General features: G+C 46.2%; 1 protein-coding gene across 1 annotated transcript in view; it reads left to right on the forward strand.

The window, feature by feature from the left end:
* Positions 1–13,525, forward strand: part of Atxn10 (ataxin 10) — a 142,857-nt gene that overhangs the window by 116,724 nt on the left and 12,608 nt on the right. The window contains exon 10 of the mRNA XM_046429403.2: positions 2,304–2,367. Coding sequence (XP_046285359.1) covers positions 2,304–2,367 — 64 coding nt within the window. The remainder of the gene's footprint in view (positions 1–2,303; positions 2,368–13,525) is intronic.

A 13,525-nucleotide genomic window follows, 5' to 3' on the forward strand; every position in this document is an offset into this window, starting at 1 on the left:
GTCACCCCATTTCACACATGAGGTTTAGTGACTTGCCCAAGGCCGGGCTCCCGCTGGGCTGTGCTCACCGTCCTGCCCGTCTCCATGCCGCCTGCCTTCCAGCACCCAGCCCTCACATTGCTCTTTCCCCACCAAACACCGCATGGCCCCTCACTCGTCTGCCTCAACTCCATTCGCTGTCCTCACCTTCACCCACTGCCCTTCTCCAGGGAGGCCTTCCTTGAGCTCCTGCTCTGTGGTTTATTCCCTGGCTAAATAAACCAGGAGCCAAAACCAGCCTCCATCGGGCTCAGGGCTGCGTTGGCATCCAGGTCACAAGTTCTCAGGGGCTGGTGAGAATCTGCTCTCAGTTCCTTACTGGCCCCTTTTGAGGGCTCCCTTTGTCTTCACCCCAGTGCCAGCAGCAGGCTCTTCCCCAGACTCTCCTGGTTAGTGTGCAGCGTGTCACCGGAGGAGCCTTGGAGGGGCACTTGGGAGGGGCAGAACCCAGGGTTTACCCTCAGAGTGGCCCACCACTACTCTTGCTGTGCTGAGACATGAGTTTCCTTTCCCCAAACTGTCCGGGACCAATAATTCTATAAAATATGGTCTGAAGTGAATAACCAGAAAAATAAAAAATTTAAAAAGATAGAAATTGAAACCCAGATTTTATCACAAAATCCATCAGACGTGGCCAAAGTGTCAAGTTGCCAGCAATTTTGCAGCTCGTCCTCTCAGGGTCCACTGCTATGAGCTGCAGTGGTCTCCAGACCCCACTTGTTAGATGAATGGCCACAGGGAGGGCGCTGGCTTCTGATCCTTATGTTCCCTTTCTGTACAGAGGAGCCCGTAATGCCTGGCCTTGCAGAGCAAATCCTCAGAGTCTGAGACTGCCCGGGGCGCCGCCAGGCCTCCTCTCCTCTCATGCCCAGAGGAAATCATATGAATTAGATGATGCCAGCTAATTTTCTCTTTGTCTTGGTATTGGGGAGCCTGAGAACCATTACCAACAAGTAATGGTTGTCCAAGCAAGTCTGTCACCAAGGACCTCTGGAAGAGTGGGGTGTGGAGTTCAGAACATGGGGCTCACTGCTGCTGCACTCTTTGCTTTTAGGCCTTTTCAGTAAACTAAGGAAATATTATATTTTTGGGAAGAGAAAAAATATACCATGAGTTCATATTAATGTTTGTATTTTAAATATAAAATTAACTGATTAGATTTTTTAAGGCTGAAAATCGTGGTTGCCAATGATATTACTTGCTCATTTGCTTTCAATATGCAAATTATGGTTCAAAATAATAATATTAATGTCATCACTGAGGCTCAGATTACTAGGTGTGGTGTGGGTCCCCACCGTGGCTGTGATATAGGATCTGTCTCACTAGGGGCACAAAGTCAAAGCATTTCCCATTAGAGGAAGTCATTTCTCTTTGTCGTATGTCTTTTTAGATTAATTTGTTTCAGTTTGGAAATTCAGAAAATTATATAAAACATACATAGATTCATTCCAAAGTTATAGAATTGTAAAAACAGGTCTGCTGGTGGGCAGGGTCTCATTCCTGTTTCTTCCAACTCCATCCTCCTCTCCCTGTGGGTAACTGGTATTTGGGTTGTTGTTGTTGTTTTTTTTTTTTTTTTAATTTAATGTTTTATTATTTCTCAGATTAACTTATTAATTTGTTCATTCTCCTCCCCTGGGATTCAAGCCCAGGGCTTCATACATGTGAGGCAGGTGCTCTGACCCTGAGCCACAACAAGCTCCATTTCAACTTTTTAAGTTCTGTATATATTAAAATGTTAATCTTTTGCAAATATCTTAGTCTGTGACATCTTACAAATAATTTCCCCAATTTTCATTTTCCTTCTTTTCTAAAATGTAGTCAAATTATAAAACCTTTTCCCTTTTGTTTCCGGATTTTTTAATCATAATTGGGAACTTTTCCTGCTTCCTGTGTAGAGAAGGCATTCACTCGTGTTTTCTTCTAGTATTAGTATTTTTTCACTGTTTAAATTTGCAGCTCACGTTCATTTGGAGTTGACCCTGTGAACAGTGTTAGGAAGAGATCTTCTTTTATCATTTTTAATTTTTTTATCATTTTTTATTTATCATTTTTTATTTGACTATTCAATATTCAACTGAAAGAGTAAAAAGAAAATAAAGTATCAGTTTTGTTGATGTATTTTTAAATGTTTCTGAACTGATGGGGGGGGTGGTTAATGTAATTGTGCCAGCATGTTGTAACACTGGATGAAGAAATCAGGAGGCGAGAAGAGGCGTCCATCCTCTCTGGCCCAGACTAAACTGTCTGTCCTCTTTCTCTAGGTGAATGAGCTGGATGGCATCCCGCTGATCCTAGACAGCTGCAACATCGATGACAGTAACCCTTGTATCCTTGCATGTGAGTCCCAGGCCAGTTCATGGCCAGTAGTCTTAGCCAGCAAGCTGACCTGCTGGCTTGTGTCTGAAAACAATCACCACCCTACAAACTTTGCACATCGTGAGCTCATTCTCCCAGGGCAGCAGGGTATCCTGAACTAGTGTGTCACTGAAATGCTTTGAAACTCTAGGGCAGAGGCTTCTAATTCCAAGACCCTGTGTGACTTGTCACCAGTGCTACCTGGCCAAGAGCATAAGTATGGTCCTTACGGCAAATATGAAAATGCTCATGGTTTTTTGCTGTAGAAATTCTGAGGATCCCGTCAGTTGGAAAAACTGCTTGAGTTGCTATTTGGAAACATGTGACCATGAGGGCACCCTGTCTTCATAGCAGCAGGGAGCAGTTTCTCTGCCCCTTAGTTGTCATTTTTGAGGGGCTCTTACAGCAGCGCTGGCTTTTACCCTTCCTGGGTCTGCCGTGCCTTCTGGAGTCTGTCCTGCTCACTCCTTTACTTTACTAGGCAGTTATACCATCCCAAACAGATCAGTACAGAGGTGGCCACCCGGGGCCCAGGACACACACAGCCTGCTCAGGTTCTAGGTAAAATCCACCATGTAATTTTAGGAACTTCCCTTGTGAAAGTCAAGCCCAGCCCTGGCGCCTTGCCCCATCTCCACCAGGCCCTGTGCTTTTGTGTATGGGGTTGGGGTAAAAGTAGGACTTGGGGAGTGTGTCCCACAGGAAGCAGTAAGGAGCCCAGCCTAGGACTGCAGAGACAGCTCTCCACAGTGAGATGCCAAGAGAAAAGAAGCTGGTGGAAATCACGTGTTTCAAAGTAAGCAGATTGAGGAGTGCTAACAACTGGTGATGGAGATGCTGCCATTCCCGTGGCAACAGGAGAAGTCCTAACAGTGAAGGGCTGACAGGGTGCTGAGGAGGCCCTCAGGGTACCGTGACATTAGTTCCCTGCTTTGTGTGGTCACCAGACTATGCTCATCAGCATTTTTCTTTTTAAAGCCTAAAGAAGAAAGTGGGGGAAAAACATCCAGTTCAGGGAAGTGGGGCTGTATGTCCACCTGCACTGCAGATGGTGTTCTCCAAGGAAATCTCACCCACAGCTCACTTTCTCCCTTTGGTACTGGGGGTTGAACCCGGGGTACCTAACCACAGAGCAGCTTCCTCAGCACACACACACACACACACGCGTGCGCATAAACACACACACACACACACACACACCGCCTTTTTAAATTTTGAGACAGGGTCTTGCTAAGTTGCTGAGACTGGCTTCTAACTTGTGATCCTTCTGCCTCAGCCTCCCAAGCCATTGGAATCACAGGCGTGTGCCACCGTCCCCGGCGTGTGTTTTAGTCAGCTTTTTTGCTGCTGTGAACAAAAGACCTGATAAGAACAATTTTGGAAGAAGGAAAGTTTATTTGGGGCTCACAGGTTCAGAGCCCACAGTCCATGGAGAGTCAGTTCCTTTGTTCTGGGCCCTAGATGAGGTAGAAGATCATGGTGGAAGAGTGTGGTGGAAGAAAGCAGCTCAGGGTGACAATCATGTCCTCAAGCGGAGAGACACATCTCCTCTCAGCCTGGCAAAATACAAGGCCATCCCCAGCACCCTTCTCCTTGGACCCCACCCAGCCACCTACAGTTACCACCCACGTCACCCACTCAGTGCGGAGTCAGGCTGGTTCTCTCCCCACTCCTTCCACCTCTGCACGTCCTGGCATTGTCGCACACGTTAGCCTTGGGGGACACCTCACCTCCAAACTGTAAGGCTGTGCCCCATCCTTCTCGTGACTCTTGTTGGACTGAACCTCTATATGAGTGGGTACACTCGAGACATGGGAGGGTGGTTGGAGCAACTGCCCTGTCCAGGAGCCTGAGCATTTTCTGTGGAAGGCAACAGGGCCTGAGGTTGGATAGCCACCTGTTTCCATGGGAAATCTGCAGACAAGGCTACAAAAGATGCCCTTTGTTGTCCCCCAGGGCGAGGAATGGGGAGTCAGCCTGTCTGAGCAGGCTGGCAGCCCTCAGGTGGGGAGCGCTGGAGGGTTTCTCTTCGCCTCAGGGCTTTCCAGTTGGGGTGGGGGGAGCCTGTCTCTGGAGGCCTGCCCAGGGTGCTCCTGTTTCAGGGCCGGGAGCGCAGGCAATGCCCAGCTGTTCACTCGCCCTGCTCACTTTGGGTCACCCACAGTAATGACAGAGGAGCCAGTGCCATCGGAAAATTCCAGCTTCGTCACCACAGAGTCGATTTCTTATTTGTCAGTTTATTGTGGCAAGTGGGATTTTTTTGTTGTTGTTTCCAAATAGAAACAGCTGAACTTTATTTGAAATGTTTTTCTTTCTTTCTTTTTTGATCTGTGTTTTGATCAGTTGTCCTTGATGTGGGTTTCTTTATATTTTTTTTTATTGGGGGGATGAGGCGGGGATAAGGATGGAGTGAGAGCCTGGTTTTTGTTTTTCTCTTCTTTTTTATATTGAAGGACTTCATTTGTAAGAAAATAAAATTAATTTGCATAGAATCCACCCCATAAGCTGAGAGTTTGCAGGAATAGTGCTCAACAGCCTTTTCCTCTGACCTGAGCCAAGGTCGCTGGCCTAGTAGTAAGGGCATCTGTACAAGCAGACAGCCCCGAATCAAGCTTGGTCACTTGTTGACCCTGGAGCACCTCAGATGACCTCTGCATGCTCAATGCTTTGCCTGCCAGCTGGTTGTGGTGACCGAAGTGTCATGGTGTTTATAAAGGGCCATGTGTATTCTTATACAAGTCCTGCCACAGCTGCTCACCTCACAAGGAAGCCTGTGGGTCAGTGGAGGGACTCCTGGAGAGTCAGGAGCAGGTCCACATGGCACAGCGCAGGCCACAGTCCAGAGGAAGAGGAGGGCCTTTCCCTCCATCACATCCACAAAGGGCAGGGGACCTGCGGCTCTGCCTTCTACCAGTCAGAACTGTTGGTTCAATCCATGGATGACAATCACATCATTTCTGAACTTTGTCTCATTGTCCCTCACATTAGCTTTTGGGGAACACCTCATATCTAAACGGTAACACAGGTGAAGGGAGCAGATGGCCTTCGGCATGCAGTTTGTGTACACGTGCACACGAGGACTCGTGGTGCGCGCTGACGGTGCATGCACTTTATCCCTGTGTCTCTTTGCTCCTGTACTCTGAGTGCTTCCCCCACATGGGACACCCACATGTGTTTTGAAGCCAGCTTTTCTGGATGAGAGTGCCACATCTTGGCAAGACAGGTATTTTAGAGTATACTAGATAACCTGTTGATACTGTTTTGCTTTAAAATCCTAAACTTTCTGGTGTGGCTTCCATGGATTTTTTTTTTTTTTTTTAATGCTACAGATTGATTCTCTTTTACCCTCGCCTACTGTGATCGGAGATAGTGTGTAAGTGAAATCTTTCTGTCCCCTGAAAGCAAACCAGTGGCACTCAGGAGGCAAGGCCATGGGGTGGTGGAAGCCACCCTGTAGGAAGGCAGCGAGCAGGTGTGCTGACTCTGCTCCCAAGGGCCCGCCACGCAGGACACTGAGCAGGAAAGGACGCCATTGCCCACAGCCTTCCTGCTGTTCCTGGGGGAGCACTATGGGGTGTGTGCACTCACCGAGTGGCTCTCAGCTTTCAGTTTGGGCTCCTCATTTTCCTACATCTCTGGACTCACTAAGAATCTCTGCTGTGTACAGACAGGTGTGCAACCTGCATGTCTGAAATGGCCTCTGCGGTGACCCGTGGCAGCCTGGTTGGCATCCTTCCACTTCACCTCAGGCTGTGGCGGTCCTGCACAGCCCTTCCTTTGTTCTCTTCACGCCCCAGCTCTGGGGTCAGCGTGCACTCTGCCTGGTTCCCCTGCACCAGGAGCACATCTTTCAGAGGTGGCAGGCTGTGGGCACATGCTCAGTCAGGGGGACAGCTGCCTCACCTTCGTTGTCACCCGCTGGGCAGGTCAGGCAGATGCCTGTGCACAGATTGGCACAAAGCTGCTCCCTGGCTTTGACATGACACCGTGTTTTCTGGAGTTCATTGCTCAGTGGTTAAGTGGTTACTTTACGTCTGAAGGGCCATCATGAAATTTATTTGAAAACAACCTTTGCACAATTTGTTGCCTTAGTTCATAAGGATCTGCTCCTTGTAACTGAGTGATATAGCTGACATTGCAGTCTGATGTCTTTGATGGGATGCATCCCCAGCTTGCTTTCTTTCTTAAAAATTGCATAGTCTGAATTTTAAAGAAAGCACACTGGAAATCCACTCCAAGATAATGTCTCCTTGGTTGTCTTTCAGTGGTAAGTTTACTGCCCTAAGGAAGTATTTTTAATTAGAAACTGTCTTCAAAGTCATTTTCCCAATGTGTCTGCAGTGGCCTCCTGTGCACCGTTTCTGTGGTGTTTATCGGTTCGAGGAGCTCAGCATAGTAGAGGGAGTGCTCGACTGTGTTTTAGAAATTTTATACCTGACTTTCAAGATGAGGCCATAAAGTAGTCCTTTGGACCCTGACCCTCGCAGGCTGCCTGCACTGTCCACCTCAACATCCAGCGCCCACTTACTACTCCTGAAACCTGCTTAGTGCCGACAGCCATGGCACACCCTTGTCCCCAGGCGGCCGTAGCTGTGGTGCAGCCATGGTGTTTTACAGTCACCTGGGCAGCTGTGTGGACATAGCAGTCCCCAAGGTGAGGCTGGCCTTGGAGGAGCTGGTGCACAGGGTGGAGCGAGTGGCTTCACTGCACACTGCAGGAGCCCCCGGCCCACTTGCTGAGCTTACAAAGCACTAGAACACCTGTGTCTACCCTGCCTCCCGAATTGCTGGGACTGGAGCCAGGGCATCTCACAAGCTGGGTAAGCACTCTCCCCTGAGCTGCGCCCCCAGCCCTGGATCTGTTTTCTGATCAAGGTAGTTATTGGCCAGTTTTTCTTTTTTGCATTAATTTTCTTTATCATGAACAGTGATTTGGAGATACGTTTAGGAAATTAATAAATAACTTTTGGAATTACCATACTTAAAAGACACTGTCACATAAAATGATTGATTTTATAAATTGGGTAGCTGAAGTTTGGCAAAGGGAAATGTTAGCAAGTAACCCTGACCAAGTGTCGGAATTTTTGCCTAAAGTGACCTTAGTCAAATACAACAGAGACAGGTGTGCTCAGAACAGAGGTGCATCGTAGCTGCTCAGCATGGCTCAGTAGTAACTCCTCGACGGTTTTATTTTGAAACCATTATTCTTAGCCATCTTGTATTCTACAATTACTATTCTAGGACCAACACATTAAAAAAAGAAAGAACTCTGTCGGGTCTGATCCTCTCTGGGCCTTAATAAGCAGGCACTCATTAATTCCTTGCGAGTAAATTATAAAGACTCTATGAGTGTCACACCCAGGGCCCATTGAGTTAAGGAAGGTGCCACCCCTGGCCACAGTCTGATTGGAGAAGTGGGTCATTAAACACCACTTACCAGATGGTGCTGAGGGTCAGCAGCACAATGAACAAGGGCCTGGCTCACCGCAGAATCGAACCTCTTCTGGTGAGCAGCTCTGAGGAACTTGAAGGGAATCCAGAGTTCTGCTTCTCTGTCTGAAGTTGACTGTCTTGTGAGAAGTGCACGCCTCTTCTTGCTTAGGGCATTCTCTTCCTGGGCTTTTATGGATGCTTGTCATCCCTTCATTGGACAGAGGTTTAAAATGTAGAAGTGAAGTTGGCTTTCTACTGTGCTCACCTTTTCAACTCTCACCATCCTTGGGTCTGGACATCTTTGAGGCAGAGACAGCAGGCATTGCCAGTGTGGCTTCTGATCCTGGCCATGCTGAGCAGTCATCCTGTTACCATGCAACAGGGGCAGCAGGTTTTGTGAGCTGCCTGGAAAGATGGTGTGGGCGTCGACAGATGTGTGCTTCATGGTAACGGCACAGTGGAAGCAGGCCTGTGCTGTGGAAGTCTCCCAAGTTGGTAGCTGCCAAGAAGGCAAGGTAGGAGGTGGACACCCCTGGGGACAGGGCACCAACCCTGCATTCTGGCCAGTTCATGGAGTGTGTGTGTGTGTCAAGAGTGCTTTTGCGGGCTGGGGTTGTGGCTCAGCGGTTGAGCACTCGCCTCTCATGTGTGAGACCCTGGGCTCGATCCTTAGCACCACATAAAACTAAATAGACAAAAAGAAGATATTGTGCCCATGTATAACTAAAAAAGTATTTTTTTTTTTAAAAAAAAAGTGCTTTTGCAAGAGAATCTTGTCTTTAGTTCTGAAAATTAGTGTAAGCTTATATTCCCACAACGGCTCACAGAACAATGACTGTTCATTTCTGATCAAGATCTGCATATTCTGGTTAAAGGTTGGAAAAGCCTGTAGGAAATCAAAACATTCTTCAGTTTGGGGAAGATATTAAAGTCAATATCAATCAAAGGCACTCAGCTGTTCCTCTCCTGGAGCCCTGTAGGAACCCGTGCAGCTCTTGGAGGTGTCTTCTGCATGTAATTAGGAAGCACCCGGAAGTCCTGATGGGTTTGCAGAAAATCAGTGACTGTGAAAATCCCCAGCTCCATCCTGCTGGGTTTCTGATGTAGAAAAGGGACCATACAATAAGGCAGGTACCTGAGCTGGGAACATGCTGCCTTTCTGGGGCATAGGGTGCTGGTGTCGGGAGCTGTTGCCAGATGCTGTCTCCTGGGTAGAATCTGTGAGCTGCTCTGGCAAATCCCTGTCACGCTCCAAGTCCCAATTCAGTCATTCCCCTAATTTTAAAAGGATTATTTGTGCTTATTTTGAAACATAATATGGGTATAGAAAAGTGAAGTTAATGTGTAGGTACAGTTTGCATATCATTCCAAGGTAAATGTCGTGTAAATAGCACCCAGGTCAAGAAGCAGAGCCCTGCCAGGCTCCCTTAAGCCTCAACCGTCTGAATTCTTCAGTCAGACCAGTGGAGCTGTGGACTTGACTGAAGGCCTGCCACACACAGAAGAGGCTTAGGAGGTCAAGCGGTTAGGTTGCTTTGGTCACTTTCAACAGCTCCTTGCCCTAGATCTGTGGCACGCCGCTGTGTGCGCAAAGGCTCCTGAGAGCCAGGCCGGGGAGCAGAAAGGTCTCTGTGCTCCGGACACCTGGGACCTGTCCTCCAAAGCTTGACATCAGGCTCTGGGCCGTGGAGGCTCAGTATAGAGGTGGAGGCCTTGGCTCTTGAACCTCCTGCTCCCTCTGACTGAGGTGACTTCCAGAAGCTTAAAGGAACAGTGCTTCCCCTTATTTAATTTGTTTTTTCCTCTTTTGAGACCCAGACATTAAAGAAAGGACATTGAAAAACAACTGTATGTACAGGGAAAAATAGAAAGTGACCATGGGCCTGTAGGTAAAGGCAAAATGCAGAGAACAGCTGAGATCTTAAGTTGCCACCTTGAGCCGACCTTTGCCAGTGAGACAGCCTGAGCAGTTCCTCGAACACCAAGCCCAGTGAGTGCAGCAGACTCTGGAAGAGAGTGTGTTCCCACAGTTACCATAGGGTGAGATTGAAATGTTCAGATTGGAACACCAAGAAACAATCAGAAGACATAAAAGACGGTCAATGCAGCCTAGTCAAAGGAAAGACATAAGCCCAAAGACAGAAGAACTGCTGGACTGAGCTTTAAAACAGGGTCTGAAGGATATTCAGAGAACTGAAGGGACCTGTGGAGAAAGGCCCGAAACGCCGCGAGCAAAGTGAAAGGCAGGGCGGGGCGAGGCTGGGGGGAGCTCGCCTGGCACCACATAGAAATAAATAAAATAAAGGTGTCGTGTCATCCACAACTGAAAGTTAAAAACCAACAAGAAAGCAGCGCTCAGAGCTGGAGAGGCTGTGGAAGGCCGTCCCGCAGAGCAGTGGCTCGGCCCAGCGCAGGGGAGGGACAGAAACGGGGGCTGAGAACTTCCCTGAATGTGAACGTCTACGAAACTTAGTGAACCCCAAGTAAAAGGAGCTTGACGGAGACGTGGAGTCAGACTGGGAAGACAGAATCCTAAACGCCCAGAGGAGGAGTGACTCAGGAGTGTGCTCAGCGGGGTCTCTCCTCAGGAAGGAACGTGGAAGACCAGGAGGCAGGGGCTGGCCTGGTGTGTTCAGAGTGCCACAAGAACAGAACTGGCAACCGGCAATCCTGGAGCTGCCCAGACAGTCCTTCAGATGGGAGAGACAAAACCTGAGGGAGTTTGGGACCTGGCCCCACCCTGTCCTGCCCAGCCCTGCCCAGTGTTGAGCGGATTGCTGCAGGAGGAGGCAGGAGTCGCTAGCGCAACTCCAAGCTGTGTGCGGGACGAATGGCCTCGATACAGGTAAAGAGATAGGTAATTGGAAGAGCTGGTGCTATTGTAGCAGTGGGTTAGAATTGCACATTTTGCTTTCTACATGATTTAAGGAACTGATACATTTCAAAGAATTGTTAGTATATTAAGAAATACTAAATATATTAGTATATATATAAATATATATCGGGATATAATTTTGTGACGTTAACAACAGAAGAGGGAAAAAACAAAAGGGTTGGGGACAGAGCTGTAAAGGAGCAGAGTCATTGTATGTCATTGAAGTTAAACTGGTATAAATTCAAATTTGAATGTTATCACCTTAGAATGTTAAGTGTGATCCCCATGGTAACCACAAATTAAAAAGCTGTGTTCAAACATGTCACTATAAAAAATGAACTAAACACAATAGAAGGTAGTAATACCAGAAGCAAGGGTCCAAAAGCCGAGAGTCGTATAAATACCTGAGAAATAGCAGAAGGACACGCGTAAACCCTTTCTTACCATAATTACTCGAAGTGTAGCTGGGATGATCAAAAGACAGAGGTGAACACAATAAATAAAAACATAATCCAGCTATGTGCTGTCTACAAGGGACTCAGTTTAGCTCCACAGACCAACGGGGCTAAGATTGAAGGGTGGAAACAGACGGTACAAGTGCAGCTCGTGAGGACCGCTGAGAGCAGGGCAGCTCCCGCCACCCAGCAGACTTGAGAAAGCCTTCGGGACGCCCAGGAGGACTTGCTGTGTTGCATAGGTCAGTGCAGCACAAAGCGGACAGGCACGAGTGTTTACAGACTTCACAACTTCCAAAACATGCTGAACCAAAACTGAAGGAAGAATGAATACATGGTGTTAAAATCATGGCTGGAGATTTCAATGCCCCAGTTTCGATAATGGATAGGACAATGGGACGGGGGCGAGTACGGGAGCAGAGAAGTGAAACAGCACGGCAGACCACCTAGGTCTGCAGACGCACACAGAACACCCTGCCAGCAGCAATAGCGCATGCGTTCTTCGCAAGTGTACCTGGGGCATTTTCAGAGCATGGACCATACATTAGGCCACATGCACAGTATCATCTGTGAGCCCGTGCGATGAAGTTAGAAATCAGCCACAAAATGAAACTCTTCAATTTGGGAAATTAAACAACATACTCTTAGTAAATAGGTCAGAAAAGAAATCAGAGGGAAATTGGAAAATACAGATTGATGAAAGCAACTTACTCAAACTTAGAGAACACAGCTAAAGCAGTGCTGGGGGAGAAGTGGATAGCTATACACATTTACATTTAAAAAATTATCCCAAAATCAATAGCCTAACTTTACAATTTGTGGAAAGGAAGTAGAAAAAGAATAAACTAAACCCAAAGCTAACAGGGAAGATGAAGATTAAAACAGAGATAAAACAGGTAAGAGGTAAACAAAATCTAAAGATTTAAATTTAAAAAAAAAAAACAGAAAATTATGAAACCACAGTTGGTTCTTTTAAAAGAACAACAGAATTGATCAACTTGAAGAAATGAAATGGGGGCATTACTACTGATTCTACAGAAATAAAAATGGTTATGAGCACAACAGATTGGAAAACTTAGATGAAATGGGCAGATTCCTAGAGAGTGAAATTCTGCCCAAACAAAATTGCAGAGAAATGGAAAATCAGAATAGACTTAAAACCAGTAAAGAGATTGAATCAGTAACTAAAAGTGTATCAATAAAGAAAAACCCAGGACCTGATGGTGAATTCTCCCCAACATTTAAAGGATTAATACCAGTCGTTCTCAAAACTTTTCTACAACACTTGAAGAGGAGTGAAAACTTTTAGCTTGTTCTGTAAGGTCAGCTTTACCCTGATAGGAAAGCTAAAGATACTACATTAAAAGAAAACTTTAGACCAGTATCTCTTATGAAGATCAACATAGAGATCCTCAACAAAACACAAGCAAACCGGATTCACCAGCATGACTGTCCATCATAACCAGCTGGGCCGCTCTTGGAGGCCAAGCACATTCAGCATCACAAAACCAGCAGTAGCAGAGTAAAGGGGAAATGTTACGTGATCATTTCTATTGATGCAGAAAGAAGCATTTGACAGAATTTAATACCCTTTCATGATTTAAAAAAAGGAATAACAACTCCCTGTGAACAAACTAGAAATACAATACAGCAACCAAAAGGAAGAAGCATAACTGTTTCTATTCACAGATCATATGGTCTTATATGTAGGATTTTCTACATGTAAATACTGTTAGAACTAATAAGTGAATTCAGCAAAGTAGCATGATACAAAGTCAGTACAAAAATCAGGTGTGTCTCTATGTACTAATGAGCAATCTAAAAAGGAAATTATGTGACTCCATTTATAATAACATCAAAAGTAATGAAGGGGCTGGGGCTCAGTGTACCTTGCACATGTGAGGCACTGGGTTTGATCCTTAGCACCACATAAAGAATAAACAAATGAAGATATTGTGTCCATCTACAACTAAAAAAAATATATATTTTTTAAAAAGTAATGAAATACTTAGGAATTAATTTAACCAAGGAGGTGAAAGATTTGTACAATGAAAACTCCCAGTACTGGGGAGGGGTAGGGGGGTGATGAATTTAATCTGGACATAAACAATTTGTTTGGAGGTGCATCCCATGTTCTTAGGTTGGAAATTTTAATATTGTTAAAGGTATCAGTACTTCCAAAAGCAGTCTCCAGATTCACTGCTATCCATGTCAATATCCTAATGAAGTTATTGCAGAAATAGAAAAGCCCACCCTGAAATTCATTCGGAATCCTTTGGATTCCATCAGCCAAAGAACATATAAGAAGAACAGATCTGGAATACACATTTCCCAATTTTACGGCGTAACACAAACTATAGCAATC

The sequence above is a fragment of the Marmota monax genome, unplaced genomic scaffold (assembly GCF_021218885.2).
Source record: "Marmota monax isolate L192 unplaced genomic scaffold, Marmota_monax_Labrador192_F-V1.1 WCK01_AAM20220418_F8-fsc00051, whole genome shotgun sequence".
NCBI classification, from domain to species: Eukaryota; Metazoa; Chordata; class Mammalia; order Rodentia; family Sciuridae; genus Marmota; species Marmota monax.